The sequence below is a fragment of the Xiphophorus couchianus genome, chromosome 6 (assembly GCF_001444195.1).
Source record: "Xiphophorus couchianus chromosome 6, X_couchianus-1.0, whole genome shotgun sequence".
Classification (NCBI taxonomy): Eukaryota; Metazoa; Chordata; class Actinopteri; order Cyprinodontiformes; family Poeciliidae; genus Xiphophorus; species Xiphophorus couchianus.
In genome coordinates, this window is record NC_040233.1 from 6,154,895 (window position 1) to 6,177,126 (window position 22,232).

A 22,232-nucleotide genomic window follows, 5' to 3' on the forward strand; every position below is an offset into this window, starting at 1 on the left:
GCATTAAACGCATCTTAAGTCTTACATTTGACTTGCTGATCCAGTGAGCAGAAAAAACGTCACCAGTCAGGGTTGAACTCCTGAGTGAAGCTATAAGACCAGGAGGAAGGAGTTTTTAAGCTCTGCCGTTTATCTTTATTGGTGTGGCAGCGAGATGCTCCCTTACGCCTCCTTGGATTTACACAAGCAGGGTCCAAAGGCTGCACATAAATTCATTTCACCACTGACCCTGGAAAATCGACGTCAAGGCTGTTTATGTAAACTATTAAATAACAGAAGCATCGATGCTGATGTCGTGGCAGCTTTCTATACTAAAACTTCATAGATTTAGTCTCAACATTTGGATGCCTGTTTTCCCCTGCGTCAATCAACCGTTGTTTGCACGGTGTTCAAACAAAGGCAGTGATTTTACAAAAGTTTCTTTCAAGTTGAGGGGGAAAGAATTGACAAAATGCCACCCTGGGGACGAGGGCGGATTCAGAAAGAGCTCATTAAAGGGGAAGACAGCTGTTCACCTCTCCAAGTTTCATTTCCTTCCCGTCAGAGCCAGTCCAAAGTCAAAGCACCATAAACTGTCCATCAGTCATAGAAGAGCTGTGTTTCCTCCTTCCTTATACTGAGTCGGCTACTAAACGAGCTCAAGCCAAGTCGGGAGGCTTAATGAGGATCACGAACCAAAGGATCCAGGGGTATTCTTCCTAATTATTTTTGGTTTATGGTGTATTTTTCTCTTTTTCTCTCCCCCCCTCTAAATATTTGACAATTTAACTCGGAACTCACAAGTGGACTTCGTTGAACACAATGAATTACGGTGACACAGCTCAAAGTTAACTTGAGAAACTTGCGGATTTCACATTTGGATTTATTTCAGGGAGCTGGAAAAGCCTAATTCAAGATGCTGAGAAAGGTAAGACTATGAAGTGTCTTAAAAAGTTAGCTTATCAGATCTGGCTGTTATATCACCTCTGTGTCTTTTCCTAAAACCTAGCCACACAGTAGCCTGTAGAATACCAGAAACTACATGAAGCTGTCAATGAGTTTGCCATTGTTTTGTTTCCAGGGAGAATGGGTCTGGGTGGACTCAAAGATCGCGGTCCCCATTGGAGCCCGGGTCAAAGAAACGCCATCTGGTCAGAGGCTACTGGTGGACGATGAGGGAAATGTACGTAACCACTGATGACGAGAAGAAGGAAAAAAAATTAAAAATGTCTCCATCTGGCACTGTGCATGTTTTCTCTCGATGTTCCCTCAGGAGCGGCGCCTGTCCCTGGAGGAGGAAGCCTCGCTCAAGATCATGCACCCGACATCTGTGGAGGGGGTGGATGACATGATCAAGCTCGGGGACATGACAGAGGCTGCCCTCCTCAGGAACCTGCTGCTCAGACACAAGCAAGGCCACATCTACGTGAGTCACACACTCGCTCAGGAAAAAAACACCGTGGAAGATTTTCCCTTTCGTTTCCAGAAAACACGCTACTTTACACACCAGTTTGTTCATGTGGAGCCATCTATTAAAGGTTTCTACAGAAAAATAAGTAGAATAACTGCCTGGGTAATGAAATTATATGAGTATTCATCTAGTTAGAATATTTTTATTGAGCCACCAGGCTGGCATTGCACACTAGTTACTCAAATGTCTTTCTTTGGAAATACAATTTCTACCCAAAAATACATTTGGTGGATCTTTGTAAAATAGAAGATGAGACTAAAATAAAAAATAATCACTTTCCCTATCTTTTAATAGACACATACTCTGTACAACTTAAAGAAAAAATAAATCTGTTGAAGAAAAGAACTATGTGGCTGCTATAACCTGGTTGTGTGGGCGTACGCCCTTTAGTACACAGCTAACAGCTAGCTATTAGAACATTGGGACAGCAACAATAACTAACAGCTAACTATTAGCTATTGCTTTGTACCACAACCTGGTACATAACCATAACAATAGCTAATAGATAACAACAGCTATTGGCTGCTTGCTAACAATAGATAACAACAGCTATTGGCTGCTTGCTAACAATAGATAACAACAGCTATTGGCTGCTTGCTAACAATAGATAACAACAGCTATTGGCTGCTTGCTAACAATAGATAACAACAGCTATTGGCTGCTTGCTAACAATAGATAACAACAGCTATTGGCTGCTTGCTAACAATAGCTAATGACCTCTCTGCAATAGCTTTAGCTAAAGATAAGCAACTATGCAAATTTCAGAAAAATCCCAACAGAGGATTTAGCTTTATTCCTGGTTAATCAGATTCTCTGTAACTGATGGCAGCTGTGAACTCAAAAGGACTGAATGCTGAAAATATTAAAACATATTCTGTTTTGAACTGTACAAATATGTCACATTGAAGGTGGAAAAAAAAAGTTGAAATAATCTCAACAAGGGTGTATCTCAGAGATTTTCCAAACACAATCAAGCTAAGCTCTTGACACTCAGTGTGAAGGATTTTTGTTTTTCTGCATTTATTCTATAGTTTCAATTTATTTTTGCAATTTATATATTCATAAATAAGAAACCTTTGATCCTTCTCCTCATATCAAATCATATTTTTCTTCTGCTGACCACAGATCATTTTATTCTTTTGTTCTCCAGACCTTCATAGGTTCCGTTTTGGTGGCAGTGAATCCCTACCAGGATTTTCCGATATATTCACCCGAGCAGGTAGGTTTCTGCCTTTTATCTCCATCCATTACAACCTGCAGCCGTCTCCACCAATCACGTTCCCGGTGTGAACCTCCTGCCGTTCTGCAGGTGGATTTATATCACAGCCGGAAGCTCGGAGAACTCCCCCCGCACATCTTTGCCATTGCTGAGTCCTGCTACTTCAACATGATGCGCAACCTCAGAAACCAGTGCTGCATCATCAGGTCGGAGACTGCCACGCGTTGCCTTGGGTTACGCTGCTCTTGTTTGTATTCCCTTGCTTCCTGTTCATCCATGTTCTCTGCTTTTCTCTCAGCGGGGAATCCGGAGCTGGGAAGACGGAGAGCACAAAACTGATCCTGCAGTACTTGGCAGCGGTCAGCGGGCAACTCTCCCAGCAATCGATCGAAAATCAGATCCTGCAGTCCAACCCAATTCTGGAAGGTACGCCAGCAGCACCTTTAGAGTGTTTTTACAACTGATAGTCCGGTAGACCTGGTTTGATTGGGAAGCAGTGTTGGAACGTTTGTTACATTTTCAGATGGTGCGGTTTGCTTTCACACTGCACTCTGTCAATTGACCCAAACTAATTGAAGAACCTGTTTCCCTCCTCTGCACCAAGAACCACTGAAGGAAACGACACAAAAGCCTCAGAAGACACTGAGTGCAACTTCCTCCTTCTGAAAATGTTAACAAAAATAGAGTAGCATCAAATTTGAGCAGTTGTAGGATTTCTCATTTGTCACTGGTAAAAGAGCACAAGGTATCGCTAGACACAAGCGTTTGTTTTTGGTATTATTTACCCAGAATGCCCTATGTTGTTGGACACTGCCTGTTTTTGGAGCAGTCTCTGGTTCGCTTGGCGTTCACACATGCATTCGAATCGCACCAGAGTTCACTTCAATCAAACTGATGTGGACCAGAGTTTCCTTTTTTTGGTCCGCATCAGAATTGGATTGTGCATTCACACCTCCCCAAACGAACCGGACTTTCTATTCAAACAAACCAGCGTTCTATAAAAGGCGGACTAAACAAAGTTAGTGTCGATCCATTGTTAGCTCCCCTTAGGCTCGTGTGAACAAAAAAAGCAGACGTCGTGGATTTTTTATTTTTTATTTTTAAACACCATGGTTTCCTGCTTCTTTCAGCTTTTGGGAACGCCAAAACAATCCGCAACGACAACTCCAGCCGCTTCGGCAAGTACTTGGAGATCTTCTTCAACAAAGACGGGGTGATCGAAGGCGCTCGTGTGGAGCAGTACCTCCTGGAAAAGTCTCGAGTGTGCCATCAGGTGAGGTAGCTCCAGCCAAACAGATCCTGCCTGCCTGTTATCTCTACGCCGGAAAGGTCGATACTGTAAGCTCATAAAATCCCCTGAAGGACACCTCTGGAGTGTGTTGTTGGTGTTTCAATCTGCTTAGTGAGATTTTTAAACAACTGTGCTCAGGGAGAAAAACATGCTATTAATCATGATCCACTCTAAATGCGGCTCTTGATTTCTCAGAAAGGCTTAAGCATATTTTCTTTCCTCTTCTGTCGCCATAAACTTTTATTTTTCCCAGGCCTCAGAGGAGCGAAACTACCATATATTTTACTGCCTGTTGGCAGGAATCACCACTGAAGAGAGGAAGAATTTGAGGCTTGGTCATTCCAAGGAATATAACTACATTACTAAGGTATTCCAAATAAAAGCCACCCTTCATTCTGGGAAACAGACGCACCCCTCACGACGCTGACGTCCACCAGTTTCCCGCAACCAGATTCTCTTGTGTCCTTTAGGGCAACTGCATCGTGTGCGAAGGCAGAGACGATGCTAAAGACTTCAGCCGCATCCGCTTGGCCATGAAGACGCTGAACTTCTCGGAAGACCAGTTCCAGGAAATCCTCAAGCTGCTGGCGGCCATGTTGCACCTCGGAAACGTCAGCTTCAAGGGTGAGCGCCGTTAGATCGGGAGTGGTTGCTTCACTCTGTCTACTTTACCGCAAAATTCACAACATCACGGCAAAAGCTGGAACTCTGTCTTTTAGGAAGCAGAAACGGAATCAATTAACACTAAGAATATCATGAATACAAATGACTGGAAACTTGAAGTGCTTTTTAATATTGCTCACATCTAGTTATGCCGAGTTTATTTGTAGAGCATATTTCAGCAACAAGACAGCTCAAAGTGCTTTACACCACAGAAACATCATACAGGCACCAATGGTGAAACAAGCACTAAACATTACATCTGAATCGTCAAGCAAATATACATCAAACATACTAATCAATGTTCCAGCTATTATTAATCAAAGGCGGCTCTAAAAAGGGTTTTTGGCCTTGATTTAAAGAAACTTTTAAGTGTTTCAGCATCGTTGCAGTTTTCTGGAAGTTTCTTCCAGGTTTGTGGAACTTTTTCACGCTTGCGACAAAATTTGATGCGTTCTGTTGGGGTTTTTTTTTTTATCGGATAGTCTAACATAAAATGGAAACAGCAGTGTTGTGGAAGGGAAAAGGTTATTTGATTAATTTCAATTTTAAAAAAACTGAATGTGTGGCTTGGATTTGTATTTAGCTTTGCTTCTCTACCCAAAGGTTTCTACCGGCAGAAAAACTCAGTCTTATTCAAATTGGAAGGGGAGCATTTGTGAAAAGCATTTTTGAAGATTCTCAGTTAGATTTAGGTCTGGACTTTGACTACACCATTCTATTTTTATTTTTAAATGTGTCTTGTCCGGCGGTGTGACACTCAGAATTATTGCTGCTTTGTGTTTCATCGCTGACCTGTCCGCTGTTTCTTCTTCTGCATTCTCTGACAACTTTACACAAACGTGGTCTCTGCTTACTCATCCGGCATTCTGTTGTAGTATATTTGATTCAGAACAGGGATGTCCAAAATGTGGGCCGGAGGTCATTTGCGGCCCTCTGGACGATTTTCTTTGGCCCCACAATACAAAAAATGGAGCGAATTTGCGATTAATGCATCTCCAAACACAGAAAAACAAGAAAGAAAAAACAAGAGTAAAAAAGAAACCCCCAAACTTTTGGAAAATATTTACCTGTCATGTAATACCGCAAATGTGCAACTGTTTATATTTTGAATCAACAATGATTTACAAATTCCTTTTCTACAAAAATCAGACTACTTAGCTTTATTGAAATATTGTCTGTAAAGCAAATATTGTCTACTCTGTTGAAATATTGAAGAGGTATTGTTTACCTCTTCAATATCATTTTATTATTACTTTTACCTTATTGAAGAGGTAAAAACAATAAATATCTTTAGAAAGAAATCTTTTCAGTTTTGATAAAAAATAAATAGATAAATAAACGGGGCCCTCGAGTTCTCTCAATTTAACAATTTTGGCACAAAAGGCAAAAGCGTTGGTCCACACTGATTTAAGAGTTTCACTGGAAAAGGGCTGGACAAAAACTCTCGCCACTTTCCTATGCTGACATGGGTCAAAGGTTAAATCTCCTAACCATGCACTGACGTTTCTAGTTGCACCATCGTTATAATAACTATAAAATAAACTATTACATTCTTGTAGCTCTTAAAACAAGGTGATGGGAGTCCACACGGCACCACACCGCTTTACCTCATGGTTTCATTAGAAGTAGATAAGGAAAACAGAAAACAGAAAATCCTGCATTAGGAGCAATAAAAACATAATTTTACTGGCCCCTAAAGATTGTGACACAGTGTAGTCAATAAAGTTACACCCTCCTGCTGTATCTGTTAGCTTTAAAAAGGAACCAAGCTGAAAGTTCTTTAATGTTTTATAGAATTCAATTTACTTTTTGACCTTTTATTGTTTTGTAAAATTATAAAATACACCTTTAAAATTCGCAGTTGTTCAAGTTCATGTCATTTACAGTCATTTGTGGCTTTTTTTTTTTGTTGTTGTTGTTGCATGCGACCAGGCTCCGTCATAAACAACCTGGAAACCAGTGACGTGGGCGAATCGGAGAGTTTCACCATCGCCTCGTCGCTGCTGCAGGTAGGCGGCCGGGCCACCGTTCACACGTCTGTAAATACGACGGCGCTCCTGGCTGGATTTTAACATGCGTTCGCCCGACAGGTGCAAAGGTCTGTCCTGGCCAACGGCCTGACGCATCGGTCCTTTATGGCCAACAGAGAGCGAGTCACTAAGGCCCTCAGCGCCGAGCAGGCCACCGACTGCAGGGACGCCTTTGTGAAGGTACCAAAGTTTAGCCACGGACTTTAAATCACAGTCGGCTGTTTCCTTATTGAGCCCTAAATCAGGACGACAATGGCACAACTGTGTTACGGTCCATCGTATAAGCAAAGGGAGCCAGTCAAATCTGTCTTAGAGCACAAACTGCTTTGACAGAAAGAGCTACTCAGTGAAATGTTAAAGAAAATCTCTTTCTAACTTATTTGCATTCTTTTTAGATGACTGTATGGCTGTTGCATCATGACACAGCAATCATAGCCCCATAAACACAAATATTGCCCTTGAATAATATATCGGCTTCCTCGGGAAAACGTTTAGATAAAGAAGTGTGATTTTATCACTAAGCAGACTTTTTTTTATGCTCTCATGGATAAAGAGTGAAGTTTTCATTAAAGATGTGCCGATCGAATATTAACATCTGTATCCTTCCTGATATTGAAACATTTTTTAGATTGATTATTGTGATCCATAAGCCCAGATCTATTCAGTCTAATTCTATGCTTTGTGCTCTGAGAGACACAATTTATTAATTAATTACATTTATTTTCACATTATGTTTAGAATTCCTAATTGTACGTTATGAACCATTAGAAAAAAAGTTTGTTGCAGTTTATTTTTTACATTTTTTTTTTACCAATATGTAAATGACTATTGTTGTTGTCAGTTTCAGTTTCTTTATTATTTTTACATTGGCTGTTTTACTAATAAATGCACAGACTGAACAACTTAAAGTTGTTTTCACATGTTTGACCAAGCTTGTTAAGCTGTTGCTGTATTTAAATGTGCTGCACAGGTGCAAAGTTATTAAATTAATTTGTAATTCAGTACATTTACGTCTGGTTTAATAAAAAAAAAAACAAAAAAGAAACATTTTAAGCCAGTTTAGCTTTATTTTTTCTGTATCCATTCCGTATGAGCCGATACCAAACTTCACATATCGGTTTCGGAAGTGAAAAAAGTGGATCGGTGCGTCCCTAAAAACATCTTTTTCTGCATTTATTCTGTGGTTTTTCTCACAGGCAATCTACAACAAACTCTTCATATGGATCGTTGGAAAAATCAACAGTGTCATCTATCAGAAACTGTCCGACAAACCCAGTTCTTCGCTTCTGTCCATCGGCCTGCTCGATATCTTCGGCTTTGAGAACTTCCAAACAAACAGGTCGGGGGCGGGCGAGAAAAGATTTTCTAGCTTGTTATTGAATTTTACAAACTTTGCTACGCTTACAGTATATCTTGTACTTTTTTTTCCCCCTTTTACCAGTTTTGAGCAGCTTTGCATCAACTTCGCTAACGAGAAGCTGCAGCAGTTCTTTGTGGCCCACATCTTCAAGCTGGAGCAGAAAGAGTACCAGAAAGAGGGCGTGCTGTGGAACAACATCCAGTTCACCGACAACCAGAAAGTCCTGGACCTTCTGGCCGGGAAGCCGTGCAACGTGCTCGCTCTGATCGACGAAGAGAGCCACTTTCCGCAGGTACGCCGACCGGGCCTTGGGCCTAGACTTCTTAATTGCTTAAAAAAACAGTTCTCAGTTTTCACTCTGTTTTCGCCACAGGGGACAGACTCCACCCTGCTGACCAAGCTGAACGGAGAACATAAGGGAGACAAGGCCTACATCAGTTCCAAGCGCAATCACGAAACAGACTTTGGAATTCGCCACTTTGCCGGCCCCGTTTACTACAACACCAACGGTAACGCAAACCACTAAGCAAAAAAAAAAAACATCTGTGATGCTGGACTTCTGGGAATACGAAGATGATTTTTTTTTTTTATTATTATTTTTTCCCTCTGTAGGATTTCTGGAAAAGAACAGAGACGGAGTCAGTTATGACATCATTAAAACGATCGGCGTCTCCACCAGTAAGCTCCTCCGGGACATCTTTGAGAAGGACATGGCAACCAACGGAGTGAAGGCAACTAAAACCGCAAAGTTCATCTTGACGCCGCAGAGCTCACCACGGGTAGGAAGCTACGCCTTCCTTTCAGCTCACGCTTCATACTTGACATCAGAACTCACAAAATAAACCAGTAAATTTAATTCTGCTGGTAGATTTAAATTAATTTAACAGTGAGGAATCTTATTGCATACAACCTGCATATATTAAGATATTTAAATGGCTATTTAAGGTCCTCTTCATAACTGATACAATCATGAAAATTGTAAATCAAATCAAAATCTGCCGGATTCGTTAACCCCTAATGTTCCTTGACTTCTCATTTATCTTCCCCAAGTTATTTTGTTACCACGGATACTGGCGTCATAAGCGGCATTTTCCTTTTGTTGTCTCCGCAGATGCAGAACGACAAACGCAAGCAGATGCCGACGCTGAGCAGTCAGTTCCGAGTGTCTCTGGACTCCCTCATGAAGGCTCTGTCCGCCTGCCAGCCCTTCTTCATCCGCTGCTTCAAACCCAACAACGACAAGCAGTCTAAGGTGAGTGAGCTTCCGCCGCGGCAGCACAGATAACGCACGGCAACACACGGATGGTCTTCAGCGTGGATAAACAGAGCTCTGTGTGCCTTAGATAAAAGATTAGGAGGCTTGATTCCAGTCAACATGCCAAGAAAACTAATGTAATTTTATGATATCGTGGACAGTTGAACAAGTGGGAAGCAACCTGGATCAGTTTCAAGCTGCTAATGCAAAGAGTAAAGTGCAATACTGTGGCAGCATAAATGCAGTTTCGTAAGTTCAGTACAAGTCCGTTGTGCAGGCTGTGTGTTTTTTTGTTTTTTTTCTATTACCACAACACAACATTGGTATTTATGTACGTACTTTGACTGCATGAAAATGTCAAACCCCAGACTAAACTCACTGGCGAATGTTTATTGGCGTCTACAGTTACAATTCATCTTTTTTTCTGAAACGTTTAAGTATATTCTAGTGTCATGATTCTCAATCTGTGGGTACAAGTCCCACTGGTGGCGCCCTCAGCGAGGTTATGCGATCGTTATAACTATAATCCTTCAAACAATCACAAAATTTTCAAAAGAGGAAGAAATGAAAACTTTGAGAAATTGTTGAAGCGGACAATAAAACCTGCCGTGTGTTATCTGCTGTAAGTTCTGATCTGCCGCATCTCTTTGCCCCTTTGGTTTTCATTTTGAATTCCTCACTTATTCTGAAACTATAGCATCCATTAAGTCTTTGCTCAGTAACAGCATTCACTCTGAAGAGTGTTGGTGAAGCGACGCGGTGCCACGTCACGTTTCCTCAAATTTATCTGATTTCAGACAGGGGACCAATTTCTTGGTGCTTCAAAAAAAAAAAAAAAAAAGAATTTTCACTCACTCCATTCCCTTGCAGAAATTTGACCGAGAGCTGTGCTTGCGCCAGCTGAGGTACTCCGGCATGATGGACACCATCCGCATCAGGAAGCTGGGGTATCCCGTGCGTCACAAATTTGAGGACTTCCTGGTGCGCTACCGAGTCCTGCTGAAGACCACCGTCTGCAATCCCAGAACCGTTAAGTCACCATTTTCTTCCTGGACTTTGAACAATTTTCTCCCAAAGCGGTTTTATACGGGCCGTATTTGGCAACTGTGAGTGTGAGTACGTAAAATAAAATCGTTTGACTCTCCCCACAGACCGACGCCGCAGTCTGTTGTGAAGCCATCTGCAAGGCTGTAATCAAAGGAAGAGACGAGTGGAGAATTGGAAGGAAGAAAATTTTTCTAAAGGTACGAAAAGACTAAGATTAAAATCTGGTGTACAGTTTATGCGTCAGTCAAATCATTGCAGTTTTTTTTTATCTGTTTATTGCCAAATTACAGCAATCAGTTCCTCCAGTGTTTCACGAATTCACGTAATGTCAACACAGATCCCTGCATTTTTTCGCGTGCAACTGTGATTTATTGGAAGTCTTTCACAAAAATTGTCAGAAACAATTTACGTATTTTCTTGCCACATAGTGCCATTTTGCAGAACAATAAAGTAATTGTGTTATCTTCAGCTGTTATAAAAATGCTATATCGATCAAATATGACCTAAAAGAAATTTGACTTTGTAATTTTACACCTTCAAATTTAGTCTCTGTCTCTTTAAGAAGCTTCTGTTCTTTTTGAAACGTTACCTTCAGGAAGTCGTCACAACATGTTTTTGCCAGAAACTCAGAAACTGCAGCTCTGAGGAGGAGCTGAATGGTTGCCATAGAGATTAAAGTATTTCTCAAACATGCATGAAAGAATCAAAGCAAATACTCCAAGCATGTTTTTGATGACGGAATAACATTTGAAAATGATGTAAAACTCCAAAAAGGCTGGGTCACTTGGCGATTTTATATAATACTGCCCCTTTAAGCGACTGCTAACTCCCACCTTTAGGGGGCAGTATTTCTTATTTTTACGACACTGATGCAGGTTCACATCAACCTTACTTGATGTCAAGTTACCTACCTGTAATCTACGTGGAAAGCAACAAAAGTCACATTTACAGTCATATAAGCACAGATATTGGAAATAAAATTTTAAAAAAGTATTGCAAAAAAATACATATATATCATAAAAGAATGTAAAATCCCAGAGGGCCTGATCAATGTGAAAAGACGATCAACAATAGTTCATTTTAAAGAGACTTGAATTAAAAGAAAGCTATTTAGTCAAAGTTCAGCAGTTTGTGAATGGGTTCATTTTGGTGTTCCCCTAAATGAAATGATTTTGACTCTGTCTGATTATGTCAGTGTTGAAACGTTGTTATCTGAATCCAAAACTCTTTGAGAAAAAAAATCTGAATCATCTGAATTAAGTCATTAGTTTTTTGTTGTTGTTGTTTTTTTTCCCAGGATGCCCACGACGCTGTTCTGGAAAATCTGCGGGAAGCAGAACTGAGCAGGGTGGCCGTGGTGATCCAGAGGGTCATGCTGGGAATCAAAGACAGGTGCTGCAAGAAGAGCTGAAATCTTAAACCGAAATGTGAACGGCACAATTAAATTTATCTTTCCCGCCCCGCCCCCCTTTCCTCTCTCCACCCGCAATAACTGATAGGAATATCACCGCAGCACATCTACAGATAGTGATTTACTGCCCTCTGTGTTGCCTGGATAAGCGAGATGTTACATAAGAACACGTGAAAAGATGATGATTATGACAAGTGTTTATGGAACGAATCGAATCTGCTTTTTTCAGAAAGCTCTTCCTGAGGAAACGGGGCGCGGCCGTGGTGCTGCAGAAGCAATGGAGAGCTTACAGAGAGAGGATAGTGCAGAAGAAGGTTTGATGGTTTCTAACTTCCAGTCGACCTTTGGAGTGTGGACCTTACTCGTTGATCTCAGATTGTTTGAAGCTATTTTTGTTTTGTTTTTTTGTTGTTTTTTTTCAGATTCAGCAGGGTTTCGGGCGCCTGGTGTCAAAGGTCCGCGGTCGGAAGCTTAAGTCTCAGTACCAGAGACGGCGAGCGGCTGCCATCGTCATCCAGAGCCAGGCATGTGGTCTGAATACCATCATGAGAAACCGAAAGCTCGCCCCCGCCTGTCTCCATGACAAATTTTTCTGGACGATAAATTGTCCCAGAAGTTTTCGCGATAAACAACAATTTTCAAGTAATCTAAAGCTAGTGACATAATAATAACGCAAGAGCACGTTCTCAAAAGTCAATCAACTTTAAATTCTAATGAACAATCTTGTTAGCACTGGGAACTGGAAGACGTTTTAAATATCCAAAACAATAATAATAACAAACAAAACTACAGGAACAACAAATAAAATGAATTATCAAGTTTCTGTAAACAAAGTTGTCCTTCAAAAAAGGGGCTAGCTGATCATCATGCAAATGGCATTATTGGGCTCGTTTCAATTTATCAGTACAATTATTTAATTTATTGCTTATTACGACAAGCCTAAGCGCACCCTCTGCCAAATGAGGAGCTTTACGGATCAGGACAAAAGTGGACAAATAAGATAAATAAGGTTCTACAAACCATTGAACTCTACTCTCAGGTGCCCAAACACACAAGGCATACTACACACTGCCCCCTTTTATAAAGCCAAACACAACTTTATCAGTCTCACACAAACTGTGGAAGGATTTCGTCCCACCCTTCCCAGGGGGTTAGGGTTAGGTTAGACTCCATTGAGTCTTGGAAACATCTGTTCCTGCTCAGGGCAGGCTGAAGTCTGGATAGCGACTGGGACATTAGTACACTTTCATTTATGTCTTCCTCTCATAGATTTGCCGCTGTGTTTGGGAATCGCTGTCCTGTTGGAAGCCAACGTCATTTGCTAACCAGACAACCTCACAACGGTTTCTGAAATTCAATATTCTAAATCCAGTTGATTTACTGCAAAGAGCCGAGGGCCTTTGACAGTTCACCGGTGTTTGTTGGTGCCGATATGTTGCATTTGGCTTTCTTCAGACTCAGCCCTCTGGATCTGCTCTTATCTGTCCAAAGCACATTGCGTCCAGAAGTTCTGCGGTTCACTTAGATACAACTTTGCAAACCTTTAAGTCGGTGTTTCTCAAACTTTTTCAGGGTGAGGACCACTTAACCCGTTTAATAAACACTCGCAGACCACCTAACTTGAAGTTGACTCACAACAACACAATCGTAAAAAACAAATTACATTTCTCACTAATTGAGAGTAGCAAAGAGCCATTAAAAAGAATCGAATCGCTCGCGAACGACACATCAAAGCAGGTTTAACTTGGCTTCCTCCTATCAAATAAGTAATCCTGGCGTTGTTTTCTTTGCGATAGGTCCTTTGAAAACATAGGGTATTTCTTTTTCTCTTATTCATATGTAAAATAATTTATGGTGGATGTCACCCTTCAAATATTTAAATTTTAATTTCTTGTGCTGAACTGACCGTAGGTGCGAGGCCACCGGGCGAGGAAAGACTGCCGGCGGAAGAGAGAAGAAATCGCCCATCAGGCTTTGCTCTTAGAAATGGAGAGGCAGGAGCAAGAGGATCTCGGAGAAGAAATCCATCAGAGGCTGATGCAAGTCGCTGAAGAACAAGCCGACATAGAATCACAAAAATCTGGCAGATCTCACAAATCTGAGAAATCTAGTGAATCTGAGAAATCTAGTGAATCTGAGAAATCTAGTGAATCGGAGAAATCTAGTGAATCGGAAAGCTCCAGTGACTCTGAATCGGAGGACGGCTCAAATAAAAACCTCCAACTCTCTGATGAAGACATGGAAGACAAAAGATCAGACGCCCAGGTCAGGCAACTACTCTGTCGTGTTGCGCTTTATTAATTGTCCATTACATTTCATTTGACCTTTTGTTTTTTCTGAGTAGGGCATTCGGGAGGCAAACGAGAAAAGCCCTCGCAGTTCGAACCAGATGACGGTCGTCGTCACGCAGTCCTCTAACTCAGCGAGCTCCACGCCGTCGCTGGACGAGGAGGAGGAGGAAGAGATTGATGATGGCTTTGACGACGAGAGCGACATATTCTCCTTTTACAACTTCAGCAAACGCCACTTCCAGAAGGACGAGGACCACAAGCACACCGCACAGAGGCTGAAGCAGCCGCTGCTGCACCACGAGGACGAAGCAGATGCCCTGGTGAGATGAGACCGTAGTATTAATATCTCGGGGTGTATTCGCACCAACCATGTTTGGTCGACTTTAATTGAACACTAGTTCATTTGTCTAGGATGTATCGAACTCTTGCCCGCCTACAAACCTAGGTCTAGGTTTGGTTGAGGTGAACTCTGGTGCGGTTCAAATGCATATGTGAACGTCAAGCAGACTGGAGACTGCTCCAAAAGCAGGAAGCAGACAATAGAGCTGGACATTCTGGCTAAATACTACCAAAACAAGTATGAAAGTCTAGCATTAGCTGGAAAACAGCTCATTGTCTTCTATCAATGACAAAAGAGAAATCCTACAACCACTAAAATACTCAATTTTTGTTAACATTTTGCAAAGAAGGAAGTTGTGTTCAAATTTTCTTCTAAGGTGTTCCTCGTTTCCTTCAGTGGTTTTTGGTGCAGCGCCCCCACAGGTGAGGAGGGGAACAGGTTTTTTAAAGCGCTTAGTCTGTGTGACAATGCAGTGTGAAAGCGAACCGCGCCAGTTGAAAACGTAGCAACTGTAGACTCGGTTGGATTGCTCCCCAATCCAACCGAGTCTGCTGGACGTCTGCCTCACATTCAGTGTTCTCCCTCCGCCAGGCGTCTCTGACCGTGTCCTGGATTATCATGCGGTTCATGGGCGACATACTGGAGCAGAGGCCTGCAGACTCCATATCTCAGCACTCCAGCACCCTCTCCCAGAGCACCCTGTCCCGCCTGCTTCCAAACAGGCAAGGCCGGAGGCTGAGCAATCTGGTGGGGCTGGATCAGGTAAGCTCCTGAGAAACAAGAATAAAAAATAAATAAATAAAAACATTTTCTTTTTGCTTTAGTGGTCACTATTTCATCTTTATCCACACTTTTCTGAACAGAAAATCCTGAGGAAGAACAAGAAAAAGTTTGGCCCTGGGAACAGAAAAGCCTCGGCCATCTTGGAGGAGGTTGGAACCATATTTGTCTCTCTTCCAGTTGGTTCTTATTCTCGGTATTATTTGCGTTTCTAACTTCTCTGTTTGGTTCTCATCTTTTGCAGCCAGAGAACTTGACCGAGGACGAGGACATTCTGGTGGGAGAGAGCACGACGCTGGATCGACAGCTCACACAGCTGGAAAAGCTGCACATTATCGTTGGATATGGCCTGTCGCGGCAGGGCATCAGGTAAAATGTGAACGCAGCTGGCGAAACATTGTGTTTTGGTGGAGAATAGCGGTGTTTTTTTTTTTTTTACCTTTTCTTGAACTTTTAGGGATGAGATCTACTGTCAGATCTGCAAACAGCTGGTGAACAACAGGAACAGGAAGAGCTGCATGCAAGGCTGGACTCTCCTCTCCCTCTGTCTGGGGATCTTCCCTCCAACAAGCCTCTTCATGGAGGTCGGCAGTCTCTGTTTAGACACTCAGATGTGGTACTATGTTCACTGGGTTTAAAAAAGTTGTCATTTAAAAGGGTAATTAATCTCCAGTTGCTCTTGTGACGGTGTCCTGGAAGAAATTGTTCACCTTCCTGCAGGACAAGGACCCAAAACATGTAGCTTGAGCAACTAACTATATGATGACTTAGAAAAAAAGTCATCATATAGTTATGATGACTATATGATGAAAAGTACAGATATAGTTATCTGTACTTTTTTTTTACAGATGACTAGATCATCTGGACTCATGATCTAGTCAAAGTCTAGATCTGAGTCCTTCTGTTTAAAGATGTCTAAATTGAGTAAATCAGAGCTATTTTGCAAAGAATAGTTAAAAAAGCCGCTCAGGATCGGTTCTCTTAATCGCCGGAGCTTTTAGATCCATCCTTGCTCACACATTACTCAGCCAGATGTCTAAGTGACCAGGTCTACGTCAAATTCTGCAAGGGCCTGCTCTAGATGTGCAATGCTTGTAGAGTTCATAACCCAAAGGTTTTACAGCTGCATCAAATGTTGAAAAAACATGTTTCCTTTTCTTAGTTATTCACAGTTACCCATTACTTTTTTTTTGTGAGTGTGTCGCATAAAATCCCGGAAAAATTCCTTTATGTTTGTTGTTTTAATCTTACCAAAGCTATGAATGGCAAGATGTGACTCTTTTTTTCACTTTAAGATTTCATGACTTAATAGCAACCAGCTAGATTTTTATAAGAGCAATATACATTGCTATATTTAGTTTGCAAACTAAATATTTATATATTTAGTTAATCTAAATATAAATATTTAGATGAACTAAACATTTAGCTATACTAAATATTTAGCTTTAAACTAAATATGCAGCTTGCTTATTTAGTTTGCATCTGTGGCATTTATGAATGAATGAATAACTCTGAGGTGAAATACAACAAATTATTGCTGTTACTTTTTTACTGTGTAACTTTACAAACACCATCCCCATAGGTTTTCCATTGCAGAGCCTTTGTTTCTTATCGTTTTTAATGTTTTCCGCTCTCCTCTGTCGCACAGTGTTTGGAGAGCTTCCTTCGAAGAGGTCCATACGGTTACAGAGAGTACTGCATTGAGAGGCTGCATCGCATAGTAGCCAACGGAGAGAGAAAAGAGCTCCCCTGTTGGCTAGAGCTGAAGGTAAAGTCCTGTATCCTGATGAATTTGGTTGTAGAGTGACTCTTTCAGTCATTTTCACTCATTATCATCTGTGATAACAGGCCGCCAACAACAAGGAGCCCATTGATTGGCCGGTGACACTAATGAATGGTGAAACGGTCAAAGTGCAGCTGGATTCAGCCTCCACCTCCTCAGAAGTCTGCCAGGCTGTGGCTAACAAGATCGGACTCAAGGACACCTTTGGGTTCTCCGTCTACATCAGCTTCTATGAAAAGGTTCCTGGGAGCTTCTTTAGTCACGTGGCTTCAGTGTTCCTACCTGCCTATCACAGAGTTATATCGGTGCTGGTGTTTTGTCTCCAGATGTGGTCTCTGGGATCCTACGGGAAGACCCACGTGTTGGATGCCGTGTCTCAGTGCGAGCAGGAAATGAGGAGGCAGAACAGGGAGGAGAAGGATACGCCCTGGAGCCTCTCCATCCGCAAGGAGCTGTTCTCGCCGTGGCACGACTGCGACCAGGACGCAGTGAGCACAGACCTGATCTACAAGCAGGTCATCAAGGGCATCAAGTCTGGAGAATACGTCAGTGAGAAGGTGAGGGGCTGAAGACAAGCTTCTGTTTTCAGTATTCCTGAAAGAAAAACGTATTCCTGCAGCTTCAGACTGGTTGAGTTAACAAATTGAATTAACGAAACATAGAAGAGCAGCAGATAATTGAATATTTCAGCAATATCTGTCAGATGCAGATACAAGAACCTAACTTAGAACAGAGGTTCCCAGGGGATTGACATTAGCCACTGAAAAATTCAAGATAGCTGCCAAGGTTGTCATGGACAATTAAGTTTTTGCACTAAAATCACCAATTAGATTGCCGTGTTTGGTGTCAAATCACTACCTACATATTTTGAACTATAGAAATCATTTATCTTTTCCTGATCTTCTGTTTCCTTTTTCCTTTTTTTTCCAAAATGGTTTTAATGGTCAGGTGATGTTTGCACTAAAATTGGCAGAAGTAGTAGAAACAGAAAGTTAGGTCCACCAACCACTAATTCACCTAACAAGAATCTTTGCTCTGCTCACCTTAAACACATGAAACACTTAGCACAAGCTAACGCGAAGCACATTAAAAAAATTGCATGAGCTAATGCTAAACCACTGAATATATAAAAAGAATTAGCAGAAGCAAACGCTGAACTGCTAAACACATGGAAAAAAATAGCAGAAGCTAACGCTAATCGGTAAGACGACCGTTGAGACTCTCAAACGGCAAAAAAATCCTCAATTTCTGATTTAAAGTTGTGTGGACAGGATGACCAAAGTCAAAAACATATGATCCAAGTCATGAAAATGGGTGACTTGGTACGGCAAGAATTGGTTACTATGGGCCTCTTGGTTTACAGTTTTGCCATAATCCATTTTCTGGGTAACTGTATCTATAAATATTCACAGCCTGAGATTTTGTTTTATGACCTAAGTCTGCTTTAAATTACCGCCATCATCCCTGACCTGTCTCCTGTGATCTTTGGCAGACATGACCGCCGTTCGTTCACTAATGTTCTGAGGCCTTCATGGTATTGGACTGAGATTGAATTACATACAGTTGAACTCCATTTATAAATAAAGTGACTTTTAAAAGCAAACAGTGGCTCTGGATTTTACTTAGGGGAGTAAATCACGCTGAATGCTTTGCAAAAAGTTTGACAACTATGTATCCTTCCACTTTCCACAGAATACATTGACGTTTGTGGTTGATAAAATGAGAAAAGATAGACATCGGACTTGTGTTGAAAAGGAAAGATTCACTTTGTTTTTGCCGCTTTAAAGAACGAAGTGCCATATTTATTGATATTTTTGGCACACAATGACTTCCACCGCTTGTTAAGCACAGCAAAAAAAATGTCTCAGTCCATCACAGACTTAAAGAAGTAAATTAGTAGATTACGTAATACAATATAACCGTTCTGCATGTCTCAGGAGGACGAATACGTCCAGCTGGCTGCGAAGCACTACTTTGTCCAGTTCGGCTCCCAGGAGCCCGCCAGAGAGAGGGTGCAGAGGGTGGTCCAGGAGTGCATCACAACCACGCGGATCGAGAACAGATCCATGACGATGTGGATTGATCTCATCACGGCAGAACTCTCAAAGGTGAAAGACAGAGCAGCAGTCTGAGTGTTGCAGTGAAATCCATGTAATCAGTCAGATATGAGCTGAGCTCAGACTTTGGTTCTCGTAGGAGAGCTATAACAACGGGAGACTGCAGGCAGAAAAGGTGAAAGGAGACGTGGTGGACATCGCCCGGCAGAACTGGCCGCTCGACTTCTCCAAGCTTTACGAAGTCACAATGACGTCAGGTCGGTCGTCGCAACTCGCCCTGTTAAAGACGCAGCTCGAAGCATCGTACGAGCAAAATTACAATACAGTGCAGAACATATTTTCTCTCATATAGCAACTTCCAGAGGTATTTATGACCCTCCTCATTTTGCCAGGTTCCAAATATTACATAACGGGAAAGTTGGAGGATTGTCATTTCCACCAAAATAAGATCATCTTATGCTGGGTGAAACATAAAAGCAGTTTATGTAAAATTATAATAAATTGAAAGGAGCAATCAGTACTTACTGTACATCTCCTGCCTATAATAATCATTATAAACTTTCAAATATATGTGAATAAAAATAGCTTCTCTCTTTGCAAATCCAGACATTTTTCTTATTACAAAATTACCTTGCACTTTAAGTGGGCCATTATAAACACATGACAATGCTTCAATATGAAAACACTAAATCTCAACAAGTATTTTTGCTCTAGCTTCTACAACTACTTGAACCACTTGACAAAATTAACTTAAAGTAACTTTCCAGCAAGAAACATGAGCTTGTTTTAAGTCAATAATTTCATAATATTGATTAAAAGGTTGTAGTTGTTGGTGAAATAATCTGCCAACCAAACATTTTCCCACATTATAAGTTAAAATGTCTTGTTCCACTGGCAGATTATTTCATTTACAGCTAGTACTTTTCCATCAATATTAAGGAATTATTTACTTTAAACAAGTTCCTATATTTTTGATGAAAAGTTACTTGTAAGTTATTTTTGTCTTATTTCTAGTGCACAAGAATCTAGACAAAATGAATTTGGTAAGATTCTGTTTTTGCAGCGTGGATCTCTGCAGCTCCTACAAAATTACCTCTGGCCTCTTCTCTACACCTCCACAGCCATTTATAATTGCTAATAATAACAATTCACATCCTGCCGTTCATCCGCAGGACCCCCGTTGCCCAAAAGCAGATTTTTTGTGGCCGTAAACTGGAAAAGCATCGTCTTCATGGAGCGAAGGGAGAAGCTCCTGCTGGAGATTCCCTACGTAGAAGTGAAGAAAGTCCAGATGCCGAGGTAAATCTCTATCTCTGCGGAACGTTTTTCTTTGTGTGCTTTTTAAAAAACCTTTGCCGTTTTTGACGCGTGTAGCGACAGCCACCAGTCGGTGAGCGTCGACACGCTCAGAGGACAGTACACCCTGAGGTGCCAGGATGCGGCGGACATGGCAAAGATGATGCAGTACAACGTGAACGGGCTGAGACAGCGCTCCGTGTACGCTATGGTTCAGCAGGACGTTCCCAAACAAGGTGAGGCGTCTTTAATTCCCACGGGACGTTTCGGGTTGACCGATTCGATCTCCGAACTCCAACTGGTCTCGTGTCCATCCGCAGACGATCCCAGCTACCTGATCTGTAAGCGGGGGGACCTGCTGCTGGTGGAAAAAGACAGCTATCCGCCAGACAGCGACTTGTTCACAGCCATCAACCAGAGGACCAAAAGCAGAGGGGTGGTTTACAAGGACAAAATGGAGTTTCTCCCGACTCTGACCGAACCCGCTGAGGATATGCTGGTAAAGTAACCTTCACCAATTTGATTATTTCTTTACAAGATTGCCTTTCTGACAATATATAGACAGCAAGACGGCAAAGTAAGCCTCCCTGGATGGAAATCAGAACTTCATCCAACTCCTTAGATCGGATGCCGACTAGAAAACCCGTGATGAAATTCTTCCCATTATCATAACCTCACTGGGAGTGTTTGGCACTCTGCTTCATATGACTCTGCCTGTGTGCTGAAACCGATCCGCTTCCTCTCCCCCTCCACAGAACCTGCTCAGCCCGAAGCAGCGGAAAGCCTCCGTCCCAACCATCGTCCCTCTGGTCGAAGAGACGGTGGCTCCCGTCTCTTTGAAGGAGTTTGCTCTTGAGAATTTCAGGTAACAAAGGCAGATTTTTTATTTTTTATTTTTTGTCTTATCATCTCCCCCCGCGGTAAATTCAATGTAAACTCTTTGGATTTAAATTTAAAATATACATAAACACAGAAAAAGGCTGGAAAATTGGCTGGATCTGTTCACGTTGATGCATACTTTTAATCTGAACATTTTTCATGTGTTAATGTAACATAATGCAGGTTAACCAAACTACCTATCCTGACCTAAAGAGGAACATTTCTAAATTAACATTTAGAATTTCTATTAAACTTTCCTGAATAAAAACTGACAGTTTTCGGAAATGTTTGGTTGGAGACAATAAAATTTTTCTTTTGAAAACAAGCATAGAGTGTTTATGATAAAGACTATTTGGGCAGTTGCCCAGGGCACATCAGAAAGGGGTGGAGCACCCAAGAACTACAAAATAAAAAATCCATCTTATCAGTCAGTTGTCCCCTGAGCAAGTTTGCTACTACTACTAGAGGTGTATACATGTGAAGTGGAGTAAGTTTCCCTTGTTTGCTGCTGAGCACTAAGAAACTAAATTAAAAATCAGATAATTTCTTGCATTTTAATTGGCTGGAGTGTGGCAGGAGGAGGGGCTTACCCTGGGCACCGTTCCTGGCAGAATCACAGTTGCATGCATATTTATATTTCACGCTTATAAAGTTAGGCACAGTGATTAAGTTTAGTGTCAGTAAGATTGTTCTGATAGAAAAAAAAAATCAATTGACAGCACTCATTTTGACACAAAAATGAGTAGCATCCATGTGTTTCCAAGAATCTCTGCATGATTCTGCTGACACCGTTTCGCCTTCCTCTCTCAGATCAGTCGGTAAAGGCGGCGGCCGTGGTTCCAAGGGCTCCAGCAAGGAGAAGCTGTGGATTTTCTCCAAGGAGCCCATCAAACAGCCGCTCTTGAAGACTTTGCTTAACAATCCAGAACTCAGCAACATGGCCTGCAACGCCTTCATTGATATCCTTTGAAAAATAACATGCTTACTTTTCCAGGCATTAAGGGTCAACACTTCTCAAGCATATTTTGTTTTGTGAATAGTTTTCCACAGAACAATACCTTAGACTTATTTTAAACACGG

At 41.6% G+C, this 22,232-nt stretch overlaps 1 protein-coding gene across 3 annotated transcripts in view; it reads left to right on the forward strand.

The window, feature by feature from the left end:
• Positions 1-334: 334 nt before the first annotated feature.
• The window catches only part of LOC114147108 (unconventional myosin-VIIa-like), a 28,845-nt gene continuing 6,947 nt past the window's right edge, over positions 335-22,232 (forward strand). The window contains exons 1-39 of one of the 3 annotated variants that reach the window (XM_028021658.1): positions 335-689; positions 872-907; positions 1,061-1,162; positions 1,253-1,405; positions 2,601-2,669; positions 2,760-2,875; positions 2,968-3,095; positions 3,800-3,942; positions 4,214-4,327; positions 4,431-4,584; positions 6,556-6,632; positions 6,714-6,833; positions 7,850-7,992; positions 8,095-8,305; positions 8,387-8,522; positions 8,626-8,792; positions 9,125-9,265; positions 10,139-10,297; positions 10,420-10,512; positions 11,613-11,707; positions 11,956-12,040; positions 12,149-12,250; positions 13,638-13,849; positions 13,886-13,991; positions 14,071-14,337; positions 14,949-15,119; positions 15,221-15,289; positions 15,382-15,506; positions 15,595-15,721; positions 16,786-16,905; positions 16,986-17,159; positions 17,247-17,477; positions 18,858-19,028; positions 19,117-19,234; positions 20,150-20,276; positions 20,352-20,509; positions 20,594-20,772; positions 21,029-21,138; positions 21,963-22,111. In XM_028021658.1, the coding sequence (XP_027877459.1) occupies positions 896-907; positions 1,061-1,162; positions 1,253-1,405; positions 2,601-2,669; positions 2,760-2,875; positions 2,968-3,095; positions 3,800-3,942; positions 4,214-4,327; positions 4,431-4,584; positions 6,556-6,632; positions 6,714-6,833; positions 7,850-7,992; positions 8,095-8,305; positions 8,387-8,522; positions 8,626-8,792; positions 9,125-9,265; positions 10,139-10,297; positions 10,420-10,512; positions 11,613-11,707; positions 11,956-12,040; positions 12,149-12,250; positions 13,638-13,849; positions 13,886-13,991; positions 14,071-14,337; positions 14,949-15,119; positions 15,221-15,289; positions 15,382-15,506; positions 15,595-15,721; positions 16,786-16,905; positions 16,986-17,159; positions 17,247-17,477; positions 18,858-19,028; positions 19,117-19,234; positions 20,150-20,276; positions 20,352-20,509; positions 20,594-20,772; positions 21,029-21,138; positions 21,963-22,111 (5,134 nt within the window). In that variant the 5' untranslated portion in view covers positions 335-689; positions 872-895. Of the gene's footprint in view, positions 908-1,060; positions 1,163-1,252; positions 1,406-2,600; positions 2,670-2,759; positions 2,876-2,967; positions 3,096-3,799; positions 3,943-4,213; positions 4,328-4,430; positions 4,585-6,555; positions 6,633-6,713; positions 6,834-7,849; positions 7,993-8,094; positions 8,306-8,386; positions 8,523-8,625; positions 8,793-9,124; positions 9,266-10,138; positions 10,298-10,419; positions 10,513-11,612; positions 11,708-11,955; positions 12,041-12,148; positions 12,251-13,637; positions 13,850-13,885; positions 13,993-14,070; positions 14,338-14,948; positions 15,120-15,220; positions 15,290-15,381; positions 15,507-15,594; positions 15,722-16,785; positions 16,906-16,985; positions 17,160-17,246; positions 17,478-18,857; positions 19,029-19,116; positions 19,235-20,149; positions 20,277-20,351; positions 20,510-20,593; positions 20,773-21,028; positions 21,139-21,962; positions 22,112-22,232 lie in introns of all 3 variants that reach the window. The other 2 variants (XM_028021657.1, XM_028021659.1) reach the window with 2 other exon arrangements.